The sequence below is a fragment of the Thunnus maccoyii genome, chromosome 10, assembly GCF_910596095.1.
Source record: "Thunnus maccoyii chromosome 10, fThuMac1.1, whole genome shotgun sequence".
Taxonomy (NCBI): domain Eukaryota; kingdom Metazoa; phylum Chordata; class Actinopteri; order Scombriformes; family Scombridae; genus Thunnus; species Thunnus maccoyii.
The window spans coordinates 28120389-28148006 of NC_056542.1; the positions used below are offsets into that span (position 1 = coordinate 28120389).

At 42.4% G+C, this 27618-nt stretch overlaps 1 protein-coding gene across 1 annotated transcript in view; it reads left to right on the forward strand.

The window, feature by feature from the left end:
- rims2a (regulating synaptic membrane exocytosis 2a) overlaps positions 1-27618 on the forward strand; it is a 150262-nt gene that overhangs the window by 22867 nt on the left and 99777 nt on the right. Inside the window, exons 3-6 of the mRNA XM_042423514.1 lie at positions 928-960; positions 1841-1933; positions 6264-6474; positions 19685-19977. Of these exons, the coding sequence (XP_042279448.1) occupies positions 928-960; positions 1841-1933; positions 6264-6474; positions 19685-19977 (630 nt within the window). The remainder of the gene's footprint in view (positions 1-927; positions 961-1840; positions 1934-6263; positions 6475-19684; positions 19978-27618) is intronic.

The window sequence follows — 27618 nt, forward strand, 5'->3', positions numbered from 1 at the left end:
ATGAAACTCCATTCACCGCTGTTGTATTGAGGCGTCAGCAGAAATCTGAGACCGATATCTCAAAGCCCAGACAAATAAAACCCAAACCATCTACATAGCTATGTAAAACTAGAGGTAAATGAGAACATGTGGTTTTTTTGTACTTTGGGTGAACTGACCTTTTAAGTGACATATATATGGGCTTTAGCTAGTTTAGCTGATGTGCTAATGGCCTTGCTATCAGTGATTATGGAACTTAATCAAGCATGTGTTGCTGATTCGGCTTAGTTGAACTATTCACCAAATGAGCTCCTACTTTTATCCTCACCTTCAAATGCAGCTCAGTGTGCAACTCAAGGCAGTGCTCAAATGTCACTCAACTGTCCTGCTTACTCTGAACTCGTGCAGATGCTTGGCTGTATTTCTGGGAACTGATGGTGGAGGTCACCATTAATTATGGATTTCTCTTAGAAAAACTCCTAGTGGTGAATAAAAACTTACATGTGCGAGGTGGACGGTCACCTGGGGCAGCAGCTGCCTTCTGTGCTTTAGATTCACTCCTTTTGTAGAAATCCAAAGTGACTTTAAAAGTAATGTTTGTCCATGCTCGTACATATCAGAGAGTGTTACTCACATGAAGCAGTCATTTTTACATTTAAGTCCAAACTTTTTGTCATTTTTAAAGTCACTGTGAAAGTTTATTTTTTTAATATTTTCATTTATCTCATTACCATTATCAACGCTGCACTGTCATCATCCTCATCAAATCATCCTCTATAATATCCAAGATATTATTCAAATCATAGTTGAAGTTTTATTTATGTCATGCGCATCTTTTGTAGCATCAGTTGTCTCAGTACTTTGTGTCTTCTAGATTGTTTTCCTCATCTCTTTGTGTTCTGTATGCACTGAGCTGTGCACACTTTTTTTTATTTTTTTATGTTTTAGGATCAAAGAAGAACCAAAGCCTCAGTCGGCACAGTAAGTAAACTGCATTACCCAGAGTGCTCTAGGCTTTGACACTTCTTCCTGTCAGTCGGTGCTGTGTGCTTCATGTGGCTTTCTCCTCTTTTGTCTGGGAGAGAAATGAAAGAAATGTCACTAATGTCATGGAAAGCCGCTGCGGTGGCACGACGATCGCACAGTGGCGTTTTTATTTCTTTTAAACTCTGAATGAGTAGCATCATTCCAGATTGTCGACTTCTGTGCTGGACACTAAACAGCCGACTTCCATGACATCAATGACAAAGGCTTTTCCTTTCTACCAGCTTTGTTATAGCCAGGTCCCAAACCCTTCCCCCGTGTCCCTGGTCTAACACTAACTGGCTGCTCATTCTCATCCGGTGTGTCATCTGCACTCTGATTGGCTTGTGCAGCCTCGTAATTCAACCACAAGTGTGGCCTAGATGCACCTGTGCTGTGGCTGCATTTTGACCAAAACTACTTGTAGGGCAAACCAGTCTGACAACCTGACCCCTACTGCACCACTAAGCTGGAATAAATGACACTCCTTTTACCCTCAGCTGAGTGTTTGATGCAGCTCTCATTTCCATTGGCTGTAGAGCTTTCCTGCTTCTCCCTCTACTTTAAATCTGTCTGTATTTTCTCTCTATCTTTCCTATTCCTATATCTTTCTCTCTGTATTTCTGACACTGTGTCTGGTTGTCAATGTTCCACTAATCGCCGCTCTGCCCGTGTCCTGGCCTTCTCCTCTCTCTGCTCTGGTTGTAGTGAATGTCCCTGCTATTGTTCACTTCGTAGAAATCTGACCTGCTTCTTAAAATCCCTTTTCAGGACAGATTGTTTTCTCCCATGATGACTCATTGCGATGTTTCCAGTCACACTTTGCTTATTTGAACAGGTGGTTTCCCTTTAGTGGGATCACTGAGCTGGTAAATAACGTTCTTCAGCCCCAGCAAAAGTCCCAAAATGACAAGGAGCCAGAGCCAGACGCGTAAGTAATAGATCAGACCCCTTTTGATCTCCACCCAGCAGGCACAAACATTCAGTGGTGACCCCAGCAGCTGGACGCACAGTATGTTTGACCTTAGCGGACATTAGAATATGTTACACAATTTTTCAGTATGTTTGTTGTAGCATGTAAGAGGGAGGTGGTGTAGGAGTGATGTGCCATCAGGGATATATATTCTATACAAGTACACAAATAGAGTTCATTACATGTTGTTATACATGTTGAGCAACACTTTCTATACTCTTATCACTAATCTGTGATTAAAACAGCCACAATGATAGCTTCTTGGCTAATGTTAAATAAGGTCAGATCATGGATAGAATTAATGCCTCTTTTGATACAGTTAATTATATGTCAAGTCAACGTACTTGTAAAGGTTTAGTGCAGGTTAATTTTAATAAGGACAAAGAGTAATATAGAGCTACCACAACCTGTGTCCTCCACCAGTCTTACAGCTGCTACCAGTGCCAAACCCCATGAAGTCACAGGACTAAATAAGCTAGACTTAACTACCTAACTGGAAAGTTAAACACACACACACACACACACACACACACACACACACACACACACACACACACACACACACAGGTTGCAGTCATGTGGTTCAGTGAGGTTAAGCAAGATTTATCTACATATTTATTCCCACTCGACATCCAATTTTTAAATTCTGTCTAATCAGAGACTGATTTACAGGTAAGTTTGTTCATTAGCACTGTGGAACCAAGTCACCTGAGTCAGGTTGCACAAAGATACTGTACGATAGATTGGTCTGAAGAGTTAGTCCAGTGTTGTTTTTAATTTGGTGTAATGGGAGTTAGAGAAGAAAAAAGACTGACACATTTCAAGCCTAAAATAACCCAGGCAGTCTCAGAACTACTGACTTGTCATAGCAGGAAACACAGGTGTAACTAATAAAACTGCTGATGGCTCTGTTTCTATAAAGTGTCACAGTAAGCCATACGTGAGCCAGCATGACCAAGATCAAGGCCCACCTCAGTGGAATGCAACCCATCGTTAATGTTATTAATTACACCTGAGCTTTTTCAGCTATGAAATGTCATAATGCCAACTATGAAAAAGTCCTAATGTCTGCATCCCATTTAGTTTTGCTTGTTCTAGGGCCCTGGTATTGTGCATGATAGCTCTGTAGTATGGTACTTAAATGGAACGGAGCCATTGTCAATTTTAGCCACTTAGAGGACACATGCTGGAGTAAAAGGAATTTGGCAGCTTGAAGCAGTTTTAATATATAAAATAACAAGTAAGTCCTAAACTAATCAATATTTGTATATGACTATGTGTGATGTAAAAAGATTTGCTCCCACTGACAAATCCACTGAAAATTATCACCCAATTCTGCAGCGCTACAGAACATTTAGCCTGTTTTAGCTTTATGTAGTTGGTTTTACCGCCCGCAAAGGTACTTTTATATGGCTCAGTGTTAATGTGCTCATCAACTTCATTTCCAGCAGCAACTGGAAGCTGTTTTTAGCAAAGAAATCGCTCATAAACCGGCTATATGCTACATACTTAGCACCAAACAGCAGCTAGTCACATGATAGAGCAGCTAGCATGCTAATGTTGATATTTTGCTATGAAGTTTGTGGAAACCAGAGTGGCATTTGGAATGATAACTAAACTTAACATTGGTCAGTTGGACAGAAACTTGATTCTAAATGAACGTTAATGTTGCTCTGTGTCTGCTAGACAAGTGTTTGCTGACACATTAGCCATTAACAGCTTTGTAAAGTGATATTATGGCAGGGCTTGTTGTGGAGTTCACCGAGTTCTCCTTAATACATCCGTAGTTCACTCACAGCCAAGTGGCAAACAAAACCATTGATGTAACTTAGTTTTAAGTTAAGAACAACATAGCATTGTTAGCATGAAGCCACAGTTAGAGTCTATAATGATTTCTGGTACTTCTATTATTTTGTAAATTACAATATGACTTACTAACAGAAAGACAACATGAATTTCAGCCTTCTAAGTTGTTTCAGATTGGAGGAATTCATGGTGTTACAACCGTTCCTTGTTGCTACTGTCCCTACTTCTAAATTCTAGTAATACAGACATATCATTTCTGCAATAAATTCTTATATCTATGCTTTCAGTGCCAACATGATATATTGAAAGCAATAGGGGGTGTAAAATTCAGCTCAGAAAGTTTGCGGCAGAAGTAGAATCCAGACACTTGTAGAGAGCTTGTAGTTCAGCCTCGCTGTTGATATGTTGAGTCTGTCATATGTCCAAGAGAGAGGCTCATGTTACCGGCGGTGTGTAGCTGCTCTGGTGCGGCCCAGAGGTAAGAGAGCTCCGATACGCTAGCATGGGATGGGACAATGAGCAGCGTATGATTACTCGTCAGCAGTGTCACCTACATTTGACCGTGTTTGACCGAATAAGTAAACCCTCTGGAATGGGCTCTGTGCACCAGCTGCCCACTGCCACTTAACTCCACTCTTAATCCATTTCTTTGTTTTCTTCTTCACGCTTTTCTTGGTAACTCACATGCTTTATGTAATTTTACTCTCTACTTAGACTGTTCCTTTTGCTCCCTCATATTTGTCTTAGCATGCAGTTTAAAACATAATATTTGACACATACTGCGGTTAAACTTGTAAAACTTTCACCTATGATAATTGCCATTTTTCAGCGTTTTATTATAAGCTCTACATCCCTCCCCCCCAGAGGTGAGTGAGTGTTAGGAGAGCTCAGGGAAGAAGTGACTTGATACAGAGGAGGGGAGAGGTAATCATTGGTTATCTTTAATAGCTCTTCTCAGTGACTTTGTCTGTCAATACAGCAGGGGCCTTTAGCCCATGTAGTGGCCAAGGATCGAAAGCATGTCTCTGTAAACGTTTGAGTGTAAAGGGAGATTAAGTGAGAATAAAACATGATTGTTTGTAGTCTTTTTTTTCCTTGATCCTTGGTGACAGTGGCTTTACCTCTTGTATCACAGTCTTCATCACTCTGTTATCAGACCCTCTGTCGGCAAATGAGATTTGGTGGGATCTGTTAAACAAGGCTACATACTAATCTCTGCTTGGTAAACACACAAAGGCTGTGACACAATTAGCCCTTTAATCCCTCGGTGGGTACAACGAGGGGCATGCCACTGGCACTCTGTCTAATGTTTAGATGGCACGGAGACACGCAACTACACACACACACACATAGTCTTCAGGTGGTGTGCGGACATTACATTTGGGCTCTAAAGGTCTGGTTGTGGGTAAAGGAAGCGCGTTTATCTCAAACACGGAGCTGTATGTGGTAAAAGGATAGCGCTGCTCAATAATTCACAAGTGCTAATGAATGTTGCAGGGGATATGTGGGGCGAAACCAATTCTAATCGCCATATTATGAAGTCAGCCCAGTGTTTAGTTTCCAAGGAGACGCTCAATTGACATGTGTCATACAAAATGCATGCGAAGAGTCCATGCAGGTTTTTTTCAGTAGCCTCTCAGGACTTGTTAGGAGTTAAGGATCTACTGTATGAGATCAGGTGTAATGCATCAGTAGGAGGCCATCTATAGGACAGAAGCAGTAACACAATGGACACAGCACTAACAAATGCTTACAGGACAGTGGGGTCTGCTGTATGTGACCACCAGAGAAATGATAATATTTGTGTTCCGTTAATTTCACGTATTGCTTTGTCTAACAGTAAGGCTCTAGGTTGTTCTCTGTCTTGCCTTACGACTGTCCTGATTTAGAAACACAGGTGCAAATGATTCATTAAACGCACGGGAACCTGAGAAAGTGGAATTAAGTGATGTTCTTAACCTTGAAAAGCAAATTTGATACCTACCCCCCTGTTTTGGGAGAGGTGCGGTATCAAAGGAGGAGCTCAGCTTTGAAGCTTCTGAGGTCATGGTGTCTGCTTTTCCTTTCAAAATCTCACACACTGCACACGTCTGAGGTTATATCAGTTAGTCCGTCGAGAGTAGGAGCTTATTGTGCAAGTGTGATTTTTTCACAAGACTGAACACATAAATCAGTGAGACTGGTGGCAATGGGAAGGACAATTCTGGTGTACATTTGTCAACTCAACCATGCATATTTGTGTTTGTTTGCCAGCTAGACCTCCTGTGTATCTTCTATTTTAAGACTTGTTAAACACATAATTACACAAAAAAACAGCAAATGAACATATGAGTCTGTGTGTTGTGATTATACTAAAACAAGTCAAAGGTATCATACTGTATCCTTTGTGTTATTCTGATAAATCAAACACAAATCTTCTGTTTTATTGGTCGCCCAACCTGCTCTCCATTTTCTTAACCTCTGTCCTCCCATTTGCTTACAGGAAGTTGCACCAGCAGTTTGAATCGTATAAGGACCAGGTTAAGAAGATGGGGGACGAGGCAAAGCAGGCTCAGGACCAGAAGAGCGAAGCCCCAACCTGCGGGATATGCCACAAAACCAAGTTTGCCGATGGCTGTGGCCACCTCTGTTCATATTGCCAAACGAAATTCTGTGCTCGGTGCGGAGGACGAGTGTCTCTGCGGTCAAATAAGGTAATGCTGCCTTGCATGCTCGGAAGTCTCCACTTATAAGGACACAAATACACACATACAGATGTCCCACCCTCAGGCAAATTTCTCCCTACGCTACTATTTGAAATCCAAGGTTATGAAACATTGCGGTGAAATCATAATCTGGGAATTGAGCCAACACAGTGTCTCTAAATGCAACTAATGTTTTTCAGATTATCAACGTCTCCTCCAGTCAGAGACTCTCTGCATGCTTTGGTTCTAATTCTGTTCACTCTTAACATCTGATATGTTGATTCACAGCTGTAGATTTACTATTCATGTTTACTGTAACTTACAGTTGTTCTATCTCACCACTGGAGGGAACTGTTCCTCCTTTTCTTTCCCCTCAACGGAACCTGATGGCTTCTTTTTGTATGTGGTTCTCCAGTACCTAACTAACCTCTGTAAAATCCTCCAAACAGACTAAGCTAGAGCTTTTAGTATTAGAATGCTTAAATTTGGATCATGAGCTTGAGTGTTTTTATGCGATGCCATCCAATCCTTTGCTGTTGGAGTATGTGACAGTACTACCAGGACCTACTAATGCCACTCACAATCTCTCTCTCCCTATCCCCCCTCCCCCCTCTGTCTCCCTCTTTCTTTCTCTCTGATGCATTCCTGCTCTCATGGAATTGCAACAGGAGGACAAAGTGGTTAGCAAATCCTTTTCTGCGTTTCTTGGGACTGTGTCTGAATTCAAGCATTGTTCATGAAATGCTCTGATATGTATATACATATACACATACAGCAGCCAACAATGACATGAAACAAACAAGAGAAATACTGATCAGTCTTGTCTGTGAGTCCACCATGTGATGCTGAAATAAACAGTGAAGAAGCATTAGCTCATTCAAAAACAATGGTCACTCTTTTCACCAGCATAAAGAAATGTTGTATTGATATGGTATTTCTTAAAACAAAGTATGTTAAAGGACAAAACATAGCCAGGATTGCATTAAAACTTAGAAAGAGACTCATTGAATACAACACTGCACACCAGGGATAAAACAGACCTTCAAATCAGACTTTGCTTCCAATATTTCGGTGGTAATGTGCCCATGAACAGCAAAAAGACCAAATCAGTGATTATGGGAAAAGGTGAAATTGAGAAGATTAAAATTAAGCTGGAGGATTTGGAATTAGAGCAGGTGCACAAATACAAATACCGTGCCTGGGAAGTTGGATCTACGAATATGGAAGATGTCTGGAGGAAATTAAATGCAGAATCGGACAAGCAAAAATGGCTTTCTTAGAGAATAAAGAACTTCTGAGAAGCAACATCAACATCACAGTAAACAAAAAGATCATTGAAGCCTATATCTTTTCTGTTCTTACATATGGATCAGAGACATGTACATTGACAGAGGAAGCAAAACAGAAAGATAAATGCATTTGAAATATAGTGCTACAACAGAATGCTCAGAGTCAGCTGGAGAAGATTTATGTCAAATGATAAGGTTCTGTAACTGGTAGGAGAAGACAGGTATTTTATGAAGATTGCAGAGAGAAAGTCTGAGTCTGAGAGTTTGCAAGGCACATTCTGAGAGGGTCCAGTGGGAGGCTGATGACAAGGGTTTTGGAAGGGATGATTGAAGGGAAACGAGGAGTGGGAAGACAACGCATTAATGTGGCTTGATAACATAAAGAGATGGAGCGGAGAAAAAAGATATGAACAACTAAAGAGAAAGGCTGATAATAGAAATAGTTGGAGGACCATGAAAGCCAACCTTCAGATTGAACATGGCACAAATTATTGATTGATTGGTACCCATAGAGCTGATTTGAGTTATTTTCCCATTGTAGATCAATATTACTTTGTAATAATAATAACCCCGACAAGCAGATGAGGGAAATCCTGTTGGTTGAAAGAAATTTTATCAATATGAAATCATACACCCAATCAAAACTATTCCAATCCAATACTATCATGAAGTCCTACATGTGATGTAGCATAGATCGATATACATCAGAGAGGAAAAGCTAAAATGACCACAGTATTGAATCCACCTGGGGTTTATCTATATCTGTGCAACTAATTAAACAAATATATCATCACTGGAGTCATATCATTGTAGTTGTCTGTGTATTACATAGATTTCCTATAACTATCTTAGTTCTAATCTGCTTGTGTTTAGCTGTTGAGAGTCAAACAGTAACTAAACAGTCTACAGACCCCACTGGAGGAAAGTACATACCAGCAGGTTCAACTGAAACAACAGAGCAGCAAAAACATGGGGAGAGTCCTCTGTCCTGCTGCTCCCCCCCAATGCCAAGACCCCAGTTGTACAGGGTGTTATTGTTCCCCAGTAGATAATAGCTGGGAGATCAGTTACCGTGTTGTACAGATGGTGCTGAGTAATAACAGTGGCAGCAGGCTGGCGATGGATAGCTGGGGCATTGGCCTGCACTAATGTGCCACTGAGGCAATGCCCGCTATTTACCTGATGGTGGCCTGGCCTCCTGGCACTCAAGGTCAATTCTCCCTGCAGACTGTGGACACTGATGTTAATGTAATGTTGCTCAAAAATGAATAATAAATCAGTAGTCGTGTGTAATGAGGAATAGCTGCAAACTTTAGAGGATGCAGGAGCAAACATTTGATCCCAGTCCAGAGGGAGTATATGTGGCTCCTTTGGAGCACTTTATGACTCCACTATCTCTGTGCTTGACAGTACTGCGACATTTCAAATATTTTTGCAGATATAACTTCGGAATGAGTCGAAAATCCAAGAAATTGCTTATACATAGGCTTGTCTTGTCAACAGGGGAGCAGAGTAAGCGTTTATGACAGAATACAGAAGTTCAGATGACAGGGTCAGGCAGAGGAACGGAGAGCCAGCATGGAAATGAGCAAAAGAGGTGGCGAGGGTATAAGGGTGTAAAAAGAGGTGGGTTAGTTCACTACTCATCCTGTCATATACACAGTCTGTTCTCTGTTTATCTGCTAATAGACTCCAGTGTCTCAGGGCTGATTGGGGCCGTTAGGAGCCAACAGGGTCAGCAGGGGCCAGTGAAGGCAGGGGTTAGGTTTTAGCTTGACACCAGAAGAAAAGATTCTCTTTCAGTTGTGTGAGAGGGAGACGTCACCAGGCTGGAGTACAAGTTAACCAAGTGAAATACACTGTGAGTAGGACAGGATTGACCTGATGGCAGCAGAGGTTACTTTGTCGGCTGGACTCATTTAATTTACAATCAGCCATTTTGCAATTAATTATCTTTTCATAGTCATTTTAAATGAATGTATAACTGAAAGGTTTATTTGAGTTGAACTCGTATTGATGGTAGAATTGCAGAAGCCAGCCAGTAGGATGTTTGGGGCTATGAATGTTATTTCTATGCTATCACATTATTAGACAATACAGGAGACTGCACAGACATTATTCGAACCCTCATGTGATTCACACATAAGCCCACATGGCCTGTTGTGATATTGATTGCTGATTGTTTACATGATCATGCTTGTAGTTACAGATGGACAGAAGCTTTGATTACTCTGCCACATTTTGTTGTGCCCAACCAGCTTGCCTGAAAGCTTGTGTGTCAGTGAAAGAGGTGGCGGTGGTGAAATCTGCCTTTTTTTTTTTTCCATCCGTCTACTCTTTCCCTCTCTCACAGATGGTGACAGCAGTGGCGAGAGAGATCTTGTTCTGTGAAACGCCATTGAATATTTACAAGTCTCTATGTCTGGGGCAGCAACAGTGGCAGCTAGGAGAGCTATGGTACACTGGAATACGATATAGAGGGACTGAGAGTTAAACAGCTGGTAAAGGAATGTAAGCTCCCCTCGATAGCCTTGTTTAGCTGAATCTATGAGTCATTTGATATATAGTCACAATCACTCACTTTTCCTTATCACAACAAGTTGATACTAGATATAAAAACACTGATAAATCATCTGTGTTGATAACAATCACTGCTTATTGATTGTGCCACGTAGCTTAACCTCTGCAGCGCACTTGAGGCACAAAGCACAGAGTGACTTTTTGGGGGTAAAAATATAAAACGCCTTTGATATAGATAACCTGTGTGTCAGCGTTGTGAAGTCTTCAGAATCCCTGCTTGTAGCGGTGGAGCTCCCCACCATTTCCTCTGATGTGGCTTCAAAAGGGCCTGAGGAATCAACAGTCTCTGGGGAGGAAGTCATTTGTGATTAAAGCAACTCTTGAAGACGTTACATGTGTTTCTTGGCCCTTCAACACTTCTGCTGCAAAATAAAAGGGGAAGTATTTTCAAGGGTCCTCTTTCAATTCGACACAGCGTTTTAGTGAATTGTGCGTTGTTGTGGTAAATTAAATAGATTTGTGAGTCCCCAAACAGTACCATAGAAATCATTAGCATCATTAGAAGATAGCATATGGGCACTTTTCATTCCATATGCTCCCAACAAATATGCTGTAAGCTACTGTGCAGTTTATTCTAAATTTTCAGTTATCATTGGTTTTAGAGAATAAAAATAGTTATTACAGTGTGTTTAATGTGTATGAAGCCTCTACAGAGCTGTGAAGTGAATGTAATGTGACAGTATCTTCATTAGTGACATAGGTAAAGTGTTAACACCAAGTTAGAGATCCCAAGAATATCATAGCATGTGTTATAATGTGTTGAAACGTGATGGCATATCACAGAACAAATTAATTTTCAGCTCCTGAAAGTGTTGCAAGCTGTGGGGCAAATCATTTGCATCTATGCTATAGAGCTTCAGAACATACGGCTAAGTATTCATTTCCCTCAGCTGTAGTTAAGGTTTTTATGTTTGTAGAAAGATGCACAATTGTGCATTTTACAAATGGGATGTACAAGGACTTTTACAGCTTACTGCTGTCCAGCTGTCAGTGACAGTACAATAGATTACTTGTGTATTTCCAATTTATGCTACTTTATAGTCCACTACAGTTCAGAGGGACATAATGTACTTTTTACACCATTAAATTTACTTGACAGTCAGATTTCCCAGTTACTTTGCAAATTAAGATGAAATGTGATTAAAATATGAAGCACTGATACATTAAAATACTCAACAGTACATAAAATCCACCTTGACCAACTACAACAGTAAAATGCTACTTACACATTAATGAATCAGTAATAATAAGCTAATATTGTAACACTCACAGGGGCCATTTTTCTACATCATTACTACTTTTACCTTTAATACTTTATGTACATTTAATAACACTTACTTTTAATTAAGTGACATTTTCAATGCAGGACTTTTACTTATAATTGAGTATTTTTATATTGCATTATTGCTAATTTTACACAAGTATCTGTCTGAATACTTCCTCCACTACTGATCAGGATAAATAATAACCTACTTGGGAGCTTGACAATATTCCCACCCTCAGTTCTATTAAATTACCCATTTCATATGGTCTATCGCTACAAGTGCATGTGAGTTTAGGATTTCAAAGCTAAAATCAGCCAACGTCAGGGCGTTTTATTTGGTTCAGACACGTGAAGATGTAAAAAAGAGACCGTTATTCTAACAGCACGTGAACGCAGCATATGGACTATATAGTTCCTGGCATGTTCACGTTCACATTTCGTGTAAACCCGTGGCCTCATGACTCCATCGTCCTGCAGTTGTCTCACAAAATAACGAGAAATGCATGATGATGGTGATGACAACAACAGCTGTGCTCTTATGTTTTATTGAAGCTCGAGATGTGGTCACAGCACAGACTGAGCGGGAAATGACAAAGTGTGCTTGTTGACGCTACCGCAGGAAAAAAAAAAAAAAAAAGAAACAGTGCCAGTCTGTTTTCTGCGTAACCGCGTTTCCCTGTCTGACTATTGGACTGTGGGAGCAGAGCTGGGACGCGCCGCATATGTAATGAGCTCTCATCAACTCCGGCAGAGCTCTGACTCTCTGTTACAGATGAACTAATAGGCCTACAGCGGTGGTGGGAAACATAACGTGATTTGACGCGTTAACGCTCGCCTCACATGTTTTCTCCCCGTAGACCTACTGACATTGAGTCTGCGGGACGTTTTGCACGGTTTGATGGGTCCCGCGTAACGATTGAAGATTGGAGCCCGTCATTTCTTTTCAACGAATTGGCGTCTTTGGATTGTGAAGATGCTTTGTTGAGAGAAAAAGAGGAAGGGAGACTGCGTTGGTTTTATTGGATCGGATGTGGTGGGTTGAGTCCCCGGTGTAACCTTCACGGTGTTTTCAGCAGCTGCTGTCCCCGGCAGGCAGCCTGTTGTCTGGACTTGGAGCTGTCCGCGGTGCTGAAGGTCGGAGCAGTTTCTTCATTTTCAGGAGCAAGAGCTGCAGACAACCGTCACCACGTTATAAGGACTTAAACGCAGCGATCTCTCTGCACAGGCACAGTGTTCTCCCTCAGCGGCACCATGGGTAAGCTGAGTGAGCATGAGGCTGTGACTGCAGCGCGTTTTTCACCGGTCATTTTGTTTGTCAGAACTGTGACTGTCATTCAGTTCACTAAGAAAACCTGTCCCATTGACAGATTTCAGTCGCAAACGCCCTTCTGAAAATAGAACATATTCATTGTTTTCATTGCAGTCATTTACCGAGATTTCATTTGGCTTCTAAAAAATATTTTACCTACTGTACGTGTTGTGACAGTTAGCGCGAGTCGTGCTTGTCCCAAAAAAATAAATGTAACACGTTTATTTAGGTCTGAGAAAGACTAAAGGGGATGTCAGCCATTTCTATGTATTAATCATGGTTCCCTCCGCTCTCTCATGTCTGAGCTTCAAACAAGGAACATAAATATTCATCAAGTCTATTATTATTACTGGCGCTCACACTAAAATTAGAAGCTCATTAAAATGTAATTCACCACGTGCAGCCAGTGTTGGAGCATGTGAATGTAGGCGCTTCCCTTTCATTCTCATTGGCCCCATAATGAATCACACCAAAAATGCCCTGTAAACTTTTTTTTTATTCAGGAGAGCTGCCTCAAAAACCTGATTTCGTAAACACTATCCACAGGGCAATGAGAAGAAAAAAAATCACCACATCCCGTTATTTCAGGGATTTAGGTGTATTACGATATGCATGTAGAGAAAACTTGGCTAAAGGACAAATATATGCAGGAATACGCACTTTATAAAATGTTACCTTGCTCCTTAAAGTACTAGTAAGAGATAACTGAATATTCAAACTCCCTTTAAAATCCACCTGTCTTAATATACATTATTCATTGCTCTACATATGCAGTGTAAGGTCATTGGAGCCCATCACACATGTGTAGCTCCCATCCGTGGCAATCATTTGCTCTGGAGTGTGTTAGATAGTATCCTTATTGACGCCTGTATGCTTAATCTGGACTCAGTCCAGACTGGGATGTTCTGAGGAACACTCCACTCCCCGAACAATGAGTCCTTAATGAGTAGTTCAGTTCACCTCAGTTCAGGTGAAGGAGAGATACAGCGAGGCAATATGACACCTATGACAGTTCATGTACTGCCCCATCAATATTGCAGCATGTGCCATCTCTTGTCTTTACTTCAGTTCTTTTTTAAGACATTTTTTCTGTTGTTTTTTGACTTTTTTAAATAGCTGACAGGAAACAGGGAGACAGAAAAAAAGATGAAACATAGTTCCCAGATGGAATCGAACTAGGGGGGTCACGGTTACATGGCATGCATTGTAGAACACTGACTCACTCTCACTCTGAAATAAAATGACTGCGGCAGCGATGACAGTCACTACATAGGCCCTTTCTAAATTTTAAACAGCCTCCTGTGAAGTCAGGAGAATCATTTTGGCAAGTATTTTACATATACTGTTATGAATGAATGAATGTCATTGATTTAATTTAACATTGGAACTGGCTTTCTATTTGAGCACACAGTTATATGCCTGGAAGGATACTGCTGATTCACTCTACAGCCTCTGTTAAGTAATGTTGTAGTGCAGTTTAACGGCCACAAGAGAGAGCTCAGTGCTCTCTCTTACTGCAAATCTAGCTGGTGTGTGTGTATTTGCCTCTCCTCCAGAAATTTTGAATGGGGCAGTCTAAAAGGGAACATGTAAAGTACATTGCTAAAGGGTGCATATTATTTTCAATACCGTCATGTGTAGTATATACGTATACAACAGTTATATTCACCGTGAACTTATTACATGATTTTATAAAATCTAAAGCGCGCCATCATTATGAGACAGGCCATACGGCATATATGATTTTTGGAATAGATACATATTTTCTGTCAAAGATAGTCTGTCCTTCAGTAGCACCCTTGGCTGGTGTATTTATTTCGCTAGCTCTCCTAAGCACACACACATTTTGGGGAAGATTATGTTTGCTGGTATCACTGAAAACACCCTCAGTCTGAAGAGAAAGTATTAGAAAGGAAATTATTTATTGATCCCATGGCACTGGGTGTTTGTTCCCCTTAATTCAGCGCCTCAGTAAACAGCCTATAGCACATTTAATAGAGTATATATCTTCCTGGTGTTTGCAGCGCGTGGTAGTGCTAGGTTTTTAGCTTTCTATTTTTAGCTGCAGGTTCAATGACTATGAAATGTGCAAACACAGGGAGAAATGGCCCTGCCCGAGGGCTGCGGCCCCCAACCCCCTGCCTGCGCTCAGCCGTGAAGAGTTAAGCTGAAGGGAAGTGCGTGTGTGTATATGTGTGTGCCTGTGTGTGTGTGTGTGTGTGTCTGTATCTGTAGTGTCTTGGACAGACTGGCTGCACTGAAAGTGAACATACCTCTGGCCATTACAGCTGCTTGACCTGTGTGTGTGTGTGTGTGTGTGTGTGTGTGTCATTGTGCATACATGCATCTGTTGTGGAGTCTCTGAGTCTATGTGGTCTATTAGGCAATGAGGGATATTGCAGTTTCCTGTCAGTGCGGGTTGAGCTCACACTAGACTCACACTAAACACTTCTCTCATAGAGACTGAGGACAATCTCCCAGCTTTCATTGTTAAAACTGGGTGTAAACAATTAGAGAGTTTTAAAAAAAAACCCTGCATTGCAGAACCAATCCAAAGTCTTTAAGGCGGCCCTTCATATTGGGGCGGTGACGTGCAGTTCACTACGGAGGAGAATGGGGGGGGGAGCATCATTTCTGGTAAGGTGTGTCCTTGACAAAATGTAAGGGGCGTAGGTTTGTTATCGGCCGTTCTCGCTGCCGTTCAAGCAACTACTGAACGATTGTCTGGTATCGTGAGACTAAGCTCACACTGTCTCTGCACTGCATCCCTAGATGGACTGTTAGCAGTCTCATGCTTTGCAAAGTCTCCCAAGAAAGTGCTATGGATAAAACAACATGCTTCTGATGCTGCCACTTAATCTTGTGTGAGGATGAAGCATAATCAGATTTTTGCTTGAATTTGGTTTTTATTCCAAGAACTGTAGATTCATTCATTCATAATGCAATGACAGTGATGTAAAAACATTGCCAAAAAGGTTGTTTGGCTATTGTGTGACCAGCCCTGAGTGCAGAATACATCATACTGGCATAATGGAGAATAGCATAATGCTAATTCCCATTTCAACCTATCTGTTGTTTGCATGCAGGCACAGTAATCCTTATCCCAGGTTACCTTTTCCTACTACTTAAAAAGCTTAACTTATTTTTCACACTCCCCTCTATCGAGTCGATAAACTCATAAACCTCTCGGGCCTGTGTAACCCTTCCAAATCCCTTTGGATAGTCTCATAAATGCATTGTCATCAAGCTCAAAGGCTGTTTTCATTATGCAGTTCATGTAATGTTTTGGACATATGAGGTTTCAGCCTGACAGCAGCGTTTTCCTTACTTCTGTTCTTCCTGCGAAATATATAAACATCCATTTTCATTCTGACTCTGTTCCAAAGTGCAAATCAAATTCAAGTATTGATGCCTGAGGCCCAGTTTGCTCAACATTTACTGGACCCATGCTCGTTTTTGTTGGCTGTTCTTTTTTTTTTTTTTTCTTTTTTGGAAAACTAATATGCTATTAGGTACTCACTGATGAGATAAAAGAGCTCGACATGTTCAGTCCAAGGGCTGGGAACATGGTTAATTATTATTGGCAGACCGGAGAGGTGCACAGCAACTGACGCTATGTTAATTGCAGTTTGAAGGGGTAAATATGTAGGTCACAGGCTGCAGTTTTCTCTGAAGGAACTGGATGAGAGAGATGAGCAGATTTCAGTAATTAACCACAGCATCAACATAGTCTTTTTTCATGAATAGAGCTCAAATTCCGAAATGCATGTTACATACACCTGATAGGATGTCTGAGGTGGGGTACCTGCAGCTCATGGGGCTCCTGGCATCTAGTGACATGGATCTCCATGTGGATGCCCTCTCTAAACTATCAGAATTGCTGAAACACCACAGCAGGTTTTTGATCACTTTCACCTAAAAGCATAAATTCAACAGAGGGAACTTAGTGCCTGTCCCTTAATGTCTCCTCTGTGTGATAATTCCATTTCAAGATGAATTTATTTGACTCATTTTCCTTTTAACACATCAGAGTTTGTGTTCACACTCATACTGTACTTGTGTGACATGTCTGTAACTTCCAGGTGCAGGAAGTGATGTGTTGTTGATTAGCAGGAAAACTGGCCTTGGTGGCTCCTGGGTCTTAGCCGATGACTCATGGTTCACTGAAGAGCTCTCACCATGACCCCAGTTAAAGAGGCAGTCATGGCCTCACTGGCTACACTCCTCTGGGACACATAAAGCACAATTTGTAGCCTCCCTGCTCCTATTGTGTGTCAGCACAGTTATAGCCCATCTGTAACATTGATAGCTGGTCATAAATGCCTCATGTGTCAATATCACATAGGCCAGTACATGATTCCTGCTGTGCTAGTCTTAAGCTTTCTTCCACTGCATTTGAAACGTAACTGAAATAATTCATCATTGCTATATAGCTTCATACCCAAATGTGTCAGTTTGAAGTAACGATGGCAGTTATAGTGTCACAGCACAGGTAGTCTTGATAAAATATGTAGTTTTTAGATCTAGGAGATTTAATTACTGCTAAGTCTTAAGGCTGTACCAGCTACTACTAAGCCCCAACATACGCTAGATACTTTTTGTTGCCAACAACATGAAAAGGAAGCAGGCCGTACCTGAACTTGCCTCCTGCTGCTACTCCATTTGTTACATGGTTAGAAACTAGGCAATCCTGCCGTCCTTCTGTCTAACAGAAGATAGGCAACCTTTGGAAAGACCAGTACCAGTTTTCCTTTTTTTTTTTTTTAATCAAAAAATGAAAATCAATGATGGTTGAAAGCACTGACCTGAAAATGTTTGCAAATACAGTTACTGCTCATTCCACTAACCAATTTTATCTTCTTGTAAACTTTGGGGGCACACACAAAGAAAGAGAGCAAGAGCAAGAGAGAGAGACACCCTGCTCTTGACTTGACGTGTGTCTAAATCACAACTACTAACCACCAAACACGCTGTACTTGTTGCTGCTATCACACTGTTGGGTTGAAGAGAGTGTAAACGGCTGGCAGCCTGGAGCTTCATCCCACCCCCCTTCTCTGTAAGAGCGTCCTGCCCTGACCAACCAGTAAGTCACTGTTTCAATGACAAGGACATGATCTCTCACCGACTTCCCACTTCTCTATGTGGACACTGATATGTTTAATGACTCAGCCAGCCACACCAGAAGCTGGAGACTGAATCCTAGGGTGTATAATTGGATGAACGCTTTTTCTTCTATTCCACCCAGACACCCCGTAAAAAGTCTTTTTTTGAATTTTTTTTTATCTGCGTGCCAGTGTAAAGGCTTTACGTGGTGTGTACAGGTTGCCAACCCCTGTGATCATTTGTACTATGTTTGCTGTATCACCCTATGCTTCAGGTCTAGCCAGCCACTGAGATAAGCAGTTGTGGTTACGTCTATGACTACAAATCCAGCCTTTGAACCACTGCAGCCAGTAATTCTACAGACCACCACAGTTTAAATGAGTTCAATTAATCTAGAAATAACAAATCAGCCCATTTTTATTTGATTCAAGGCTTACTGAAAAAAAAAACAAAAAAAAAACAAAACAGCGAGCTATAGACCAGCCGGAGGTGGGTGAGGCAGCATTCAGGGCCCGCTCACACTAATAACAGTAATGCACTGACTCAGCACTGGGACTGTAAAGGCGGGGAGTGTGGTGGGAGGTGGGGGGGGGGGGGGGATGCAGTAGCTGTTGGCCGCCCTACTGGCCGTCTAGCCTGTCAATCATTTGGCAAGCTCCTTGTCCTCTCAGACACACTTAGATATCATTTTAAGTTGCTTGCTGTTAATGAGACAGGTGTGGTCAGCTGGAGCAGGTTTGAGTGAAATTCAGATTACCAGATATTAATTGATACAGATTCCTACATAAGAGAACGTGAGTCAGAAGGCTGAGCTTTACAACGTAGCGTGTGTATGCGTGCGTGCGTGCGTGCGCGTGTGTGTATAGTGATCAGGGCTGCTGTCTGTCCCTGGATTTATGAGGCTAATGTGGTGAGCTGGCTGCTGGGGCTGCAGTATAGAGCAGATAAAGGCACAACATCACAGAGCAGTAAAAACCTCCATCTCTCCAGTCCTTGTAGAGCACAACATAAGGAAAATGTTGCTATTCTTTTCCATTTATCTTAGCAAAGTGTTGCATCACACAGTCGCACAGTTGCATTACATACTGCCTCTACATACCGTACCTTCATTACGATGTGAATAATCTCTGCAATCAGTGGTCATGTAGGCTCTGTGCTGTATAGATTGTTGACCAGAAACAACAATTTAATAGCGATGTAATACAGCATAACAAATTGAAAAAAAAAAAATTCTTATCTGCAATATGGAAACCTTGATCTTTACCAAGAGATCTACAGAGGACTCACAGACTCAAAATGTATAATTATAATAATCAAATGAACCCACACCACTTTACCTTTCAATGGTATCAAAGGCTGCTGCATGTGTACAATATTTCATCATTCACCTCATCAACATGAATTGTCAGTACTGTTTATGAATATTGTTGCTGTGGGGTGAAAACTCAAAACTCCAGTTTTAAAGCCTGTTCAAAACTAATTAGTTCTATCTCGTTACTGAAAAGTTGACATTTTGGATTTGAAAAGATTTTCACCCATCAACAGCGATATGCCTCACAGTTATGTTACAAATCACTCCATTACAGCTCATCATAGGAAATATAAGACAACCTCTGACTGCTCATCACCATTCCAAACCGCTAACCCCCGCCCCCCCCCTTCTTTTCCCTGCAGGTTATGTGGGTATGCAACTTGTGCCGAAAACAACAAGAAATCCTCACCAAATCGGGGGCGTGGTTCTACGGCTCGGGGCCTGGTCAGGTGCGGGGCGTGTTTGAGGGCGGGCCGCAGGGGAAGAAGGCCAAACTGCAGGACCCGTCCCTGTACCCCTACCAGGGAGTCTCAGGAGACTTGACACCAGCGTCAGACAGAAGCAGACCTCACGGCGGGCTCCTGCCCAGACAGGCGTCCCTTGACAACGGTTCGGGGCTGAGGTACTCGGGACCCGGCGACGCACCCATAGACAGGTCAGTTCTATGTGTGAACAGTGATGGATGTTTGTGTGTGGAACGGAAAAAACAGAAACACTTCACATGCTTCAAATGAGTGGATTTTTTATTATTGTATAAATTCAAATGGATTATTTGATCAGGAGAAAACTCTGTTACAGAAGTACTCACATATGATGCTGCTTCATGAAGGTGCCTGGCTGTCACTGCATAAGAGCCTAATCTATGTGAGTGTTATATAGGTAGTGCAGACTAGTGATTCAAGCCTAGCATAAAAGCAGTGTCTCCTAGCAAGTCAGGCAAGGCTCCATATAAAATGGCCTGTACATGGAACCCATGAGGCCTATAAAGGAGACATAGACACAGATACTGTATCTGGCACTAACTCAGCAGTTCTACAACAGTCATCCACCCACTCACTCTCTCTTCTTCACATGCACACACACACACCTGCACACGCACACACATGCAGCACATATGGGGCACATAGGATGGGGTACTGGCAGGTGAAGGGTGTTTGCTGGAATTTATGCTGTCTCAACCTTTCAGAGAAACTGCAATTTCTTACTTTACTAACTTCCGTTTCGACGTCAGCAACGTTTGTAGGCCAGTTCAGGCATCGCGAGGCTCGAAGACGAAGCATTACGAAGATGTTTTGGAGTAGAAAAGCAAAAGTAGGCCTAATTACAATGCAGAACATTGTGTTCCGTTTGTCTTATGCACTAAATGCCCCCTCTGAGTAGAACACTCTCAGATGCTGATAACACAGACATGCTGTGCTTGTGAATCCCATATCCGGTTGCTTATTTCTTGATACTGGTGTCAAGTAAGGCAGTTGCTTTGATGTCCACATGGGGGCTCCTTCCTCTTTCTTCTTCCAAAGAGAGAGAGAAAAGCTTATAGTCAGTATCTACACACTCTCTAGAATTTATCTCCACAGCAGAAATCTAGGCAGAGAGCCATTTCAGAAAAGGTTTCCTTCTCTCGTGTCCTTGTTTGCTCCCTCTTAGATAACTTGCCCAGTAACTTGACATTTTTTCAGTGCAACCTTAGGCTATACTTACACTATACTGTACTTCTAATGTATGTGGACATATAAAGGTGAATTTGGATTTTTGATTTTCTCCAGAATGTCGACAGTCGTCTTCAGTGTTGTGAAATGACTAAGGTCATCTGGGCAGCGGTGAAACCCTGGAAGGGAACACACACCCTGCTTCTTTCTTGTGTTACAGTAAAGCTGTGATATCACATTTTGTTCTCCATAACCCTCGGTCAGTCGCAGTAAGCATATTCCACAGACTAACAGATGTCCTCGTCTCTCTGATGGTCCTCTCTGCCCACGAGATCAGACTTCCTGATGGGGAAGATGGTAAATGCGGGATACATGCTGTGCCATCCGGTGCAGAGCAAACCCAGCCTGAATCCAAACGGAGGGCGGTACGGCGTTAGCCCTGAGTCATTCTATACATGCAGATACTCATTTTGAAGGAGAGGTACGGCAGGAAAGGAGCTGAAATTGACTCTGTCCTATTCCAACAAGTCCCTGTTCCTTCTCTGTGCTGACCTTGTGTAGGTATACTTGGTAGGCCACGTCTCCTCCCCCTTGTCTAGCTCAGGAACAAACCGGCATTCACAAGCCTGTGCCCACACTATGTTTGGAGACACAACTCATTAGTTCTGTGTCCTCTCTCTGCCATTGCAACCTTGTATTTACTCCATAATACACTGAGAACCAACAGAAAGGTGAGAGATCCTGGGGATTTTTTTTTTTTTTTTTACTTTGGTTTAATTGCTTGTTATTGTGCTCCAAATGGATGTTTTGATGGATATAACCAACATGCCCCAATACCTGCCCATTAACTGGCACTGGGTTTTGGTGATAAGTGTAGTAGACACTGTGCTTTCACAGTGTAATGAAGCAACAGTGATACTGCCACATACTCAGAAGCATTGTTATAACTCCAAAATAGACATATACTGTATGTCTCCTCTGTATTGGGAAAATTGTCCCTGTGGTATCTTTGTTAAATCCTCCATCCATTCTGTTTCTACGTAAATTGTAAATACGCAACAAAAGTAAATAGTAAAAGGCTGCAAATTGTAATCAAAGCCACACTACTATAAACCTGTGATGCAGGATAAAGCTATTTTGTGTCTCAGTACAAGTGGAGTACATTATCCATCTTCTCCTCAAATGGCTCACTGCTTTCAGGTGGTTTTAATTGATGATCAGACCGACTATAGATCAGACTATAGATCAGACCGCTCCAAGCATTCCGTCAGTCAGTCACTCTTTGTTCCAGTCCGAGCCACTTGACACCGTATATTAATTGATCGCGTGGCTTAAGAGGTGGAGATGGTACTGTGGAGCGATTCTGGCTCGGGCATCGCCTACATTTGCTGTGACACAACAGGAAACCGGCTGTCTGAAAATTCTCGGGATAATGCTGATGATGGATAGCAGAGAGTCCATAAATAGAACTCCCACTGCATAAGCACCAAAACCCACTTTCATTAATCTTAAAGAATGTTTAAATTAACTCCTGGATCTGTTCTGCTGAAGAAAGAAGGGGAAAAAGCTGACAGTCTATTTATAAGGAGAAATAACTTGGGAAGGCTTCTAATTTATCTTGGTCTCGGAGGTGTCATTTGAATGAACACACAGATACGCCGGGACAGCTGCAGTGTTGGGTGAGGCTGATGAAACAACAATGATTACATCGGGATTGGAACATACTCACTGGTGGAATTTCTTCAGATTCTGCATTTTTTAACAAATTCATCCGGGCAGTAAAAACAATCAGCCTGCCAAAAATGTTAGAGGAGGAGGAAGAACACACTCAGCTTGGCCTTGGCCCTTAAACAACCAGCCCAGCCCAGTCCAATATAAAGTAGCTTTGCACAGTTCAGTTCATCAAGGCTCAGTCCAGCTCAGCATAAGCTAAGCCCTGCGTACCCAGACAGGCCCTATTATCAGATACAATACTGAATCAGGTGGTAATTTGATAGTTTAGTTTGGTTTTAGTTTTAATACTTTCGGTCATCATTCCTTTCATTTAAGATCAAATTTTATTGATGAATTGTTGAGATTTGGGGATGCTGCAAAACCCAAAACAAGCGGTCGGATATCGAGAACACTTTCAAACAAATCCCTGCTTTCACTCAATTATCTAAACCACATATTGGAAGTGAAAACCAAAGTGAACATACCTGAAATGTCTACTATAATTGTCCTGCATTGTAAAACTGAATATGCACACAATTAGGGTAAGAGCAATAATGTATAGTTGAACTATGACTAAAATCAATTAACAGCAGTTTGTATTAACATTCACCTTTTTCAATAAAGATAAGTTGTTGATATGGTTAATCTGCAGACGTTTGAAATGTATCTGACTGCTGGTCTAGTGGCCCTGTGCACTTAGGCAGACTTGTCGCATCCCATCTCAGCAGCTCATGTTATTGAAACTGATATGATGGCAAAACCAACAAAAATAAGACCCTTGTGGTAAAAAATGATGGGTCATATTTTAATATTTTCAGACACTGCTCATGAATTGTAGAGTTTTCCTGTAACCTGAATGTTGAGATTGATGTCGAGTGTCGTATAAAGGTTTGAACATCTTAGTGCAGGTTTCAACATTTTGTACCAAGGGTCTAATTTGGGTATTTGATAGGGATGCAATTAAGCTAAGAGGGACAGATTGATTGTAAGTCTTATATACCAGACTCAATTGCAGTTAACAATGTTTTAAAAAAAAAGGAATTTAATGTTTTATGTGACGCAGAGATAGAAAACTTTATCGTACCAGCTAACTGTTGAATGTAACTCCTTTGTCCTAGCTGTCTCTCATCATCTTATAGACCTTTGATTGTCCTGTAAAAAAACATTTAACCGTATCAAACGCTTTATATCAGCAGCTTTAAGGAACCTATCGAGCCTCATTGGATTATTTTGAATTAGTCATAACAGTTATATGCAGAAGCACTGACTGAATTAAATAAATAAATAAATAACCCCTCGGGAAATCCCCCTTTTTTATGTGTGCCCTTTCCTCATGCAGACGCTCTCCCTCTCAGAGGTAGGCTATTACTGTAGGGCTGTCTTCCGTTATTGCTGATGAGGAGCTGATGGTCTGAAGCCAGATATGAGATATAAGAAGAAAAAAAAACCCTGACGACAGCATCGCCTCTGTATTGTTTTGTGGTCTATCTGCTGCTGTGCGCGTCCCAAAGAGTGCATGAGAGAGGATGGAGAGATATGGCAAAGAGTGCGCACGATTGCATATCAGCCCCGTAGTGTGTATGCGTCTGTGTGTGTGTGTGTGTGTGTGTGTGTGTGTGTGTGTGTGCGTGCGCGGGTGTGTGCTCTTCATAGGCGACGGGAAATATGAGTTGAATGTGAGGCAGCAGCTGATGCGCCGGTAAGGGATGCTGCTGCTGCTGCTGCTGCTGGCTGCCGTGTAGGATGCCTCTCTGCTTCATCTTTCCTCCGGGCGCTCCTTCGCCTCATCCTGCACACCGAGAAGAGATTTTTGCCACAACGAGAAGAAGAAAAGGCTCGTTACCGGCACCGGCAATACGTCTCTTTTCTCGCTTCAAGTCTGAAGCATAATGACCGAAGGATCCCGCCCGGAATGCGTCTCATTTAAGGACACTTTTTACCAGGAGCGGCAGGAGAAATATGGAACTTGATCGGCATCTTTTTCGCTTTTAATGCGCCCCGGGTGATAATAATACCAAAATACTGAGGAGGTATATGTGTGGAGGGGGGCGTCCTGAGAGAGCGCAGGCTTTGGGATGTATTGTTGGTGAAAGGAAAAAGGGTGATCATTTACTGAGGATAAAAGAAAACGGAGGGGGAAAATGCAGTTTGAGACATTGCGTCAGTTCTGTAGCTCGGTTTTATCACATTTCAACGGGGCTTTCTCTGCGCCTCAGAACATCTTGCAGACGGAGCTGTTCGAGCAGGCGTTGAGCAACATCGGGTGAGTGATTCCTTTGTAAAGAAATGCCCTGATTTATGAGGAAGGGCTTCCCCGTTGGTATGTCAAACGAGTATTAGGGGGGGTGGGGGTTGTTGCGTTTATCGATCGGCAGCCAGCCTGCGTAATAACAACCTACAGTATAGTACTGTTGCTGCTGCAGATATTTCCTGGATGATGGGGCCGATCAGTGATGCTGCCGCGGTTTGCTCTGTGCACGTGCGCGCGCGCATGTGCCGTGTTGGAGTGTAAGGTGGGGAGTGGGAGGTGGCGGGAGGGAGGGGGGGGGGGGGGGGGCAGGGGGGGCCCAGTTAAAATGAATCCTTTAGGTAGACTGTGACCATGCAGAGGTGTGACTGTGCTGTGCTCGCGCCTGTGTATGTAGCCTATGTGTGCGCGTGTGCGTACGCCCCAGCGCACCGCTGCTGCAGCATGTGTGCTGTTCTGCCGCTGCCGCCGCCGCCGCCGCTGCTGCTGCTGCTGCTGTTGGGCCTGAGAGGAGAACATGAGGGGGTGAGGAGGGTAGATGTACATTAAAAAAAAAAAAAAAAAGAGTACAGAGGTGGGAATAAGTGAAAACACCCACATCCACCACACACTCAGACGAACGCCATCATGTGTTTTGAGCAAGCGCAGGTATACATGTAAGAACAGGTTTGAGTTATTTGATGAAAGAGTGACTAAACTGCAGAAAGCTCTTTACAAAAGCATACATGCATATCATATGCATACTGCTGCAATTAACAGGCTACATCTTTATACCAGGACTTATAGGGCAATAAAAGTCATACAAAATGTTATTAACCTTTTAGCTCCAGTGTTACTGCAACACCACAGGCTCACTGTGTTTTTGCATTTGCTAGAGAAGAAGTGCTTTTGTGGCGTGTGTCAAGAGGGAGAAGTTGGATCTCACTTAGATGAATTGGAGCATATTATGATTAGCCTGCTAAATGCTCCGTTCCCCCACGGAGAGGCCCGTGGTCATCTGGCCAGGCATAGCTGTTAGACATATGCAGACGGAGGAAGGGGTTCAAACATGCAAACAGACCACGTTCCTGCCGCCTCTTTTCTTTCTCGCTATAGCTAGACGCAGGCCCGTATCTCCACACCATGCACTGTCTGTCTCCGGGGACTGCGAGTCTTTCCCTCTTGTCCCCCACCCTACCGTCAGAAATAATTTACAGCATTGCTGGGCTCTCTGCCACCTCACATTACATGGCCAGAACACTCAGCCACTGGAAGGACTGAACAGGGGGCTCTGTGCCTGGAAACTGTGATCCAGCAATCATCACATCTGACTGATTAAATTGAACTTATTTTCCCTCACTACCCTTTTTTTTTTCTTCTCAGCAAATTCCTCAAGTAGAAACAGTCTCTGAACGGTAGTTGAAGACAGGAGTAGGCCTGTCATTTTAATGCTAAATTATCATATTCGCAGTTAGCTAACTGATACAACTAACCGGTAGAAGTGTGTCTCCATTTTAAATACTATTGCAGCACCTTGAGGCCGGTGTGTGCCTCTATCTCCACTCATTTCTGGGGCTGTAAGTAAACCACACAGCTCGCTGATACACAGCAACAACACAATTCGCTGCAAACCAGCAATGTGTACTGTTATCAGTGGTTAGCCAGCTTGTCCATCCATTCGATCTTGGCTGTTTCTCTCTCTCTCTCTCTCTCTCTCTCTCTCTCTCTCTCTGTTTCTTTCTTGGCCAGGCCAGGCCTGCTAATGGGCTGTATGCTTTTAGATCCAGCTTCCATGTATTATGCATGTGTGCGTCAGCAGTAGTCCTAATGGGATGTAGGGATCTGTTCTTAGAAGGCCTGAATGGTTTTGAATTGAGTGGTCACTACATTTAAACTGCAACCATACCCGCCAACCTCCTCCAATACACATCCACACACCGTCTGCCTATCACCCCCTCGCTGCAGCAGCTCTTTCCCTGAAATGACTGAGACCAAAGTGCGTGTGTTGTCGTACCAGTGTGTGAAGTGATAGAAGGGATGTTATTGAGTTTGTGGTACATATCTTACTCTTTCCTCAGATGAGCCTTTTGTAAAGTGTGTGATAAAAGAAATAAGTGGGATGTGAATAGCTGCATTTGATTTTCTGCATAGATGCAATGTACTGAAAGCAGCACTGTGTTTCAAATCCAGCTTATTAAATAAAACTCATATTGCTTCTGTTTAATGATTCCAAACGGTGCTGCGCAATCTTGGGTGTGATTTTAGCGAGTAAAACTCACAGCTGTTTACTTCAGCCTACAGTCTCATATATATATTGTCCTCCTGCAGTGACAGCATATCTGCAGCTGTGCACTTCTGCATTTTACAGCTTATATGTGTGGTACAGTGTGTACAGTCAAAGATAGGAGGAAAAGCAACTTGTTTCCACCACTGTCAGTTCTAAACTGAATGTTCCTCTGAAGTGGAAACCCCCTGGCTTACTCCCCCTCCCACACCCATCCCCATCTCCTCACTTGTCCCCTCCAACGATGGGGTTGCCATAGTGATAAGGTGTAATGTTTGATCAATAGAAATGATGATGTATCCTCCCTGTCTGTTAATCCTGACTTTAGCTGTGCCTGATTAATAAGAAGGAGGTAGGGATGGAACAAGGGATGATCCTTCTAACAGAATGACATAAGGGTTGAGGAAAAGACAGGAAGGTGGA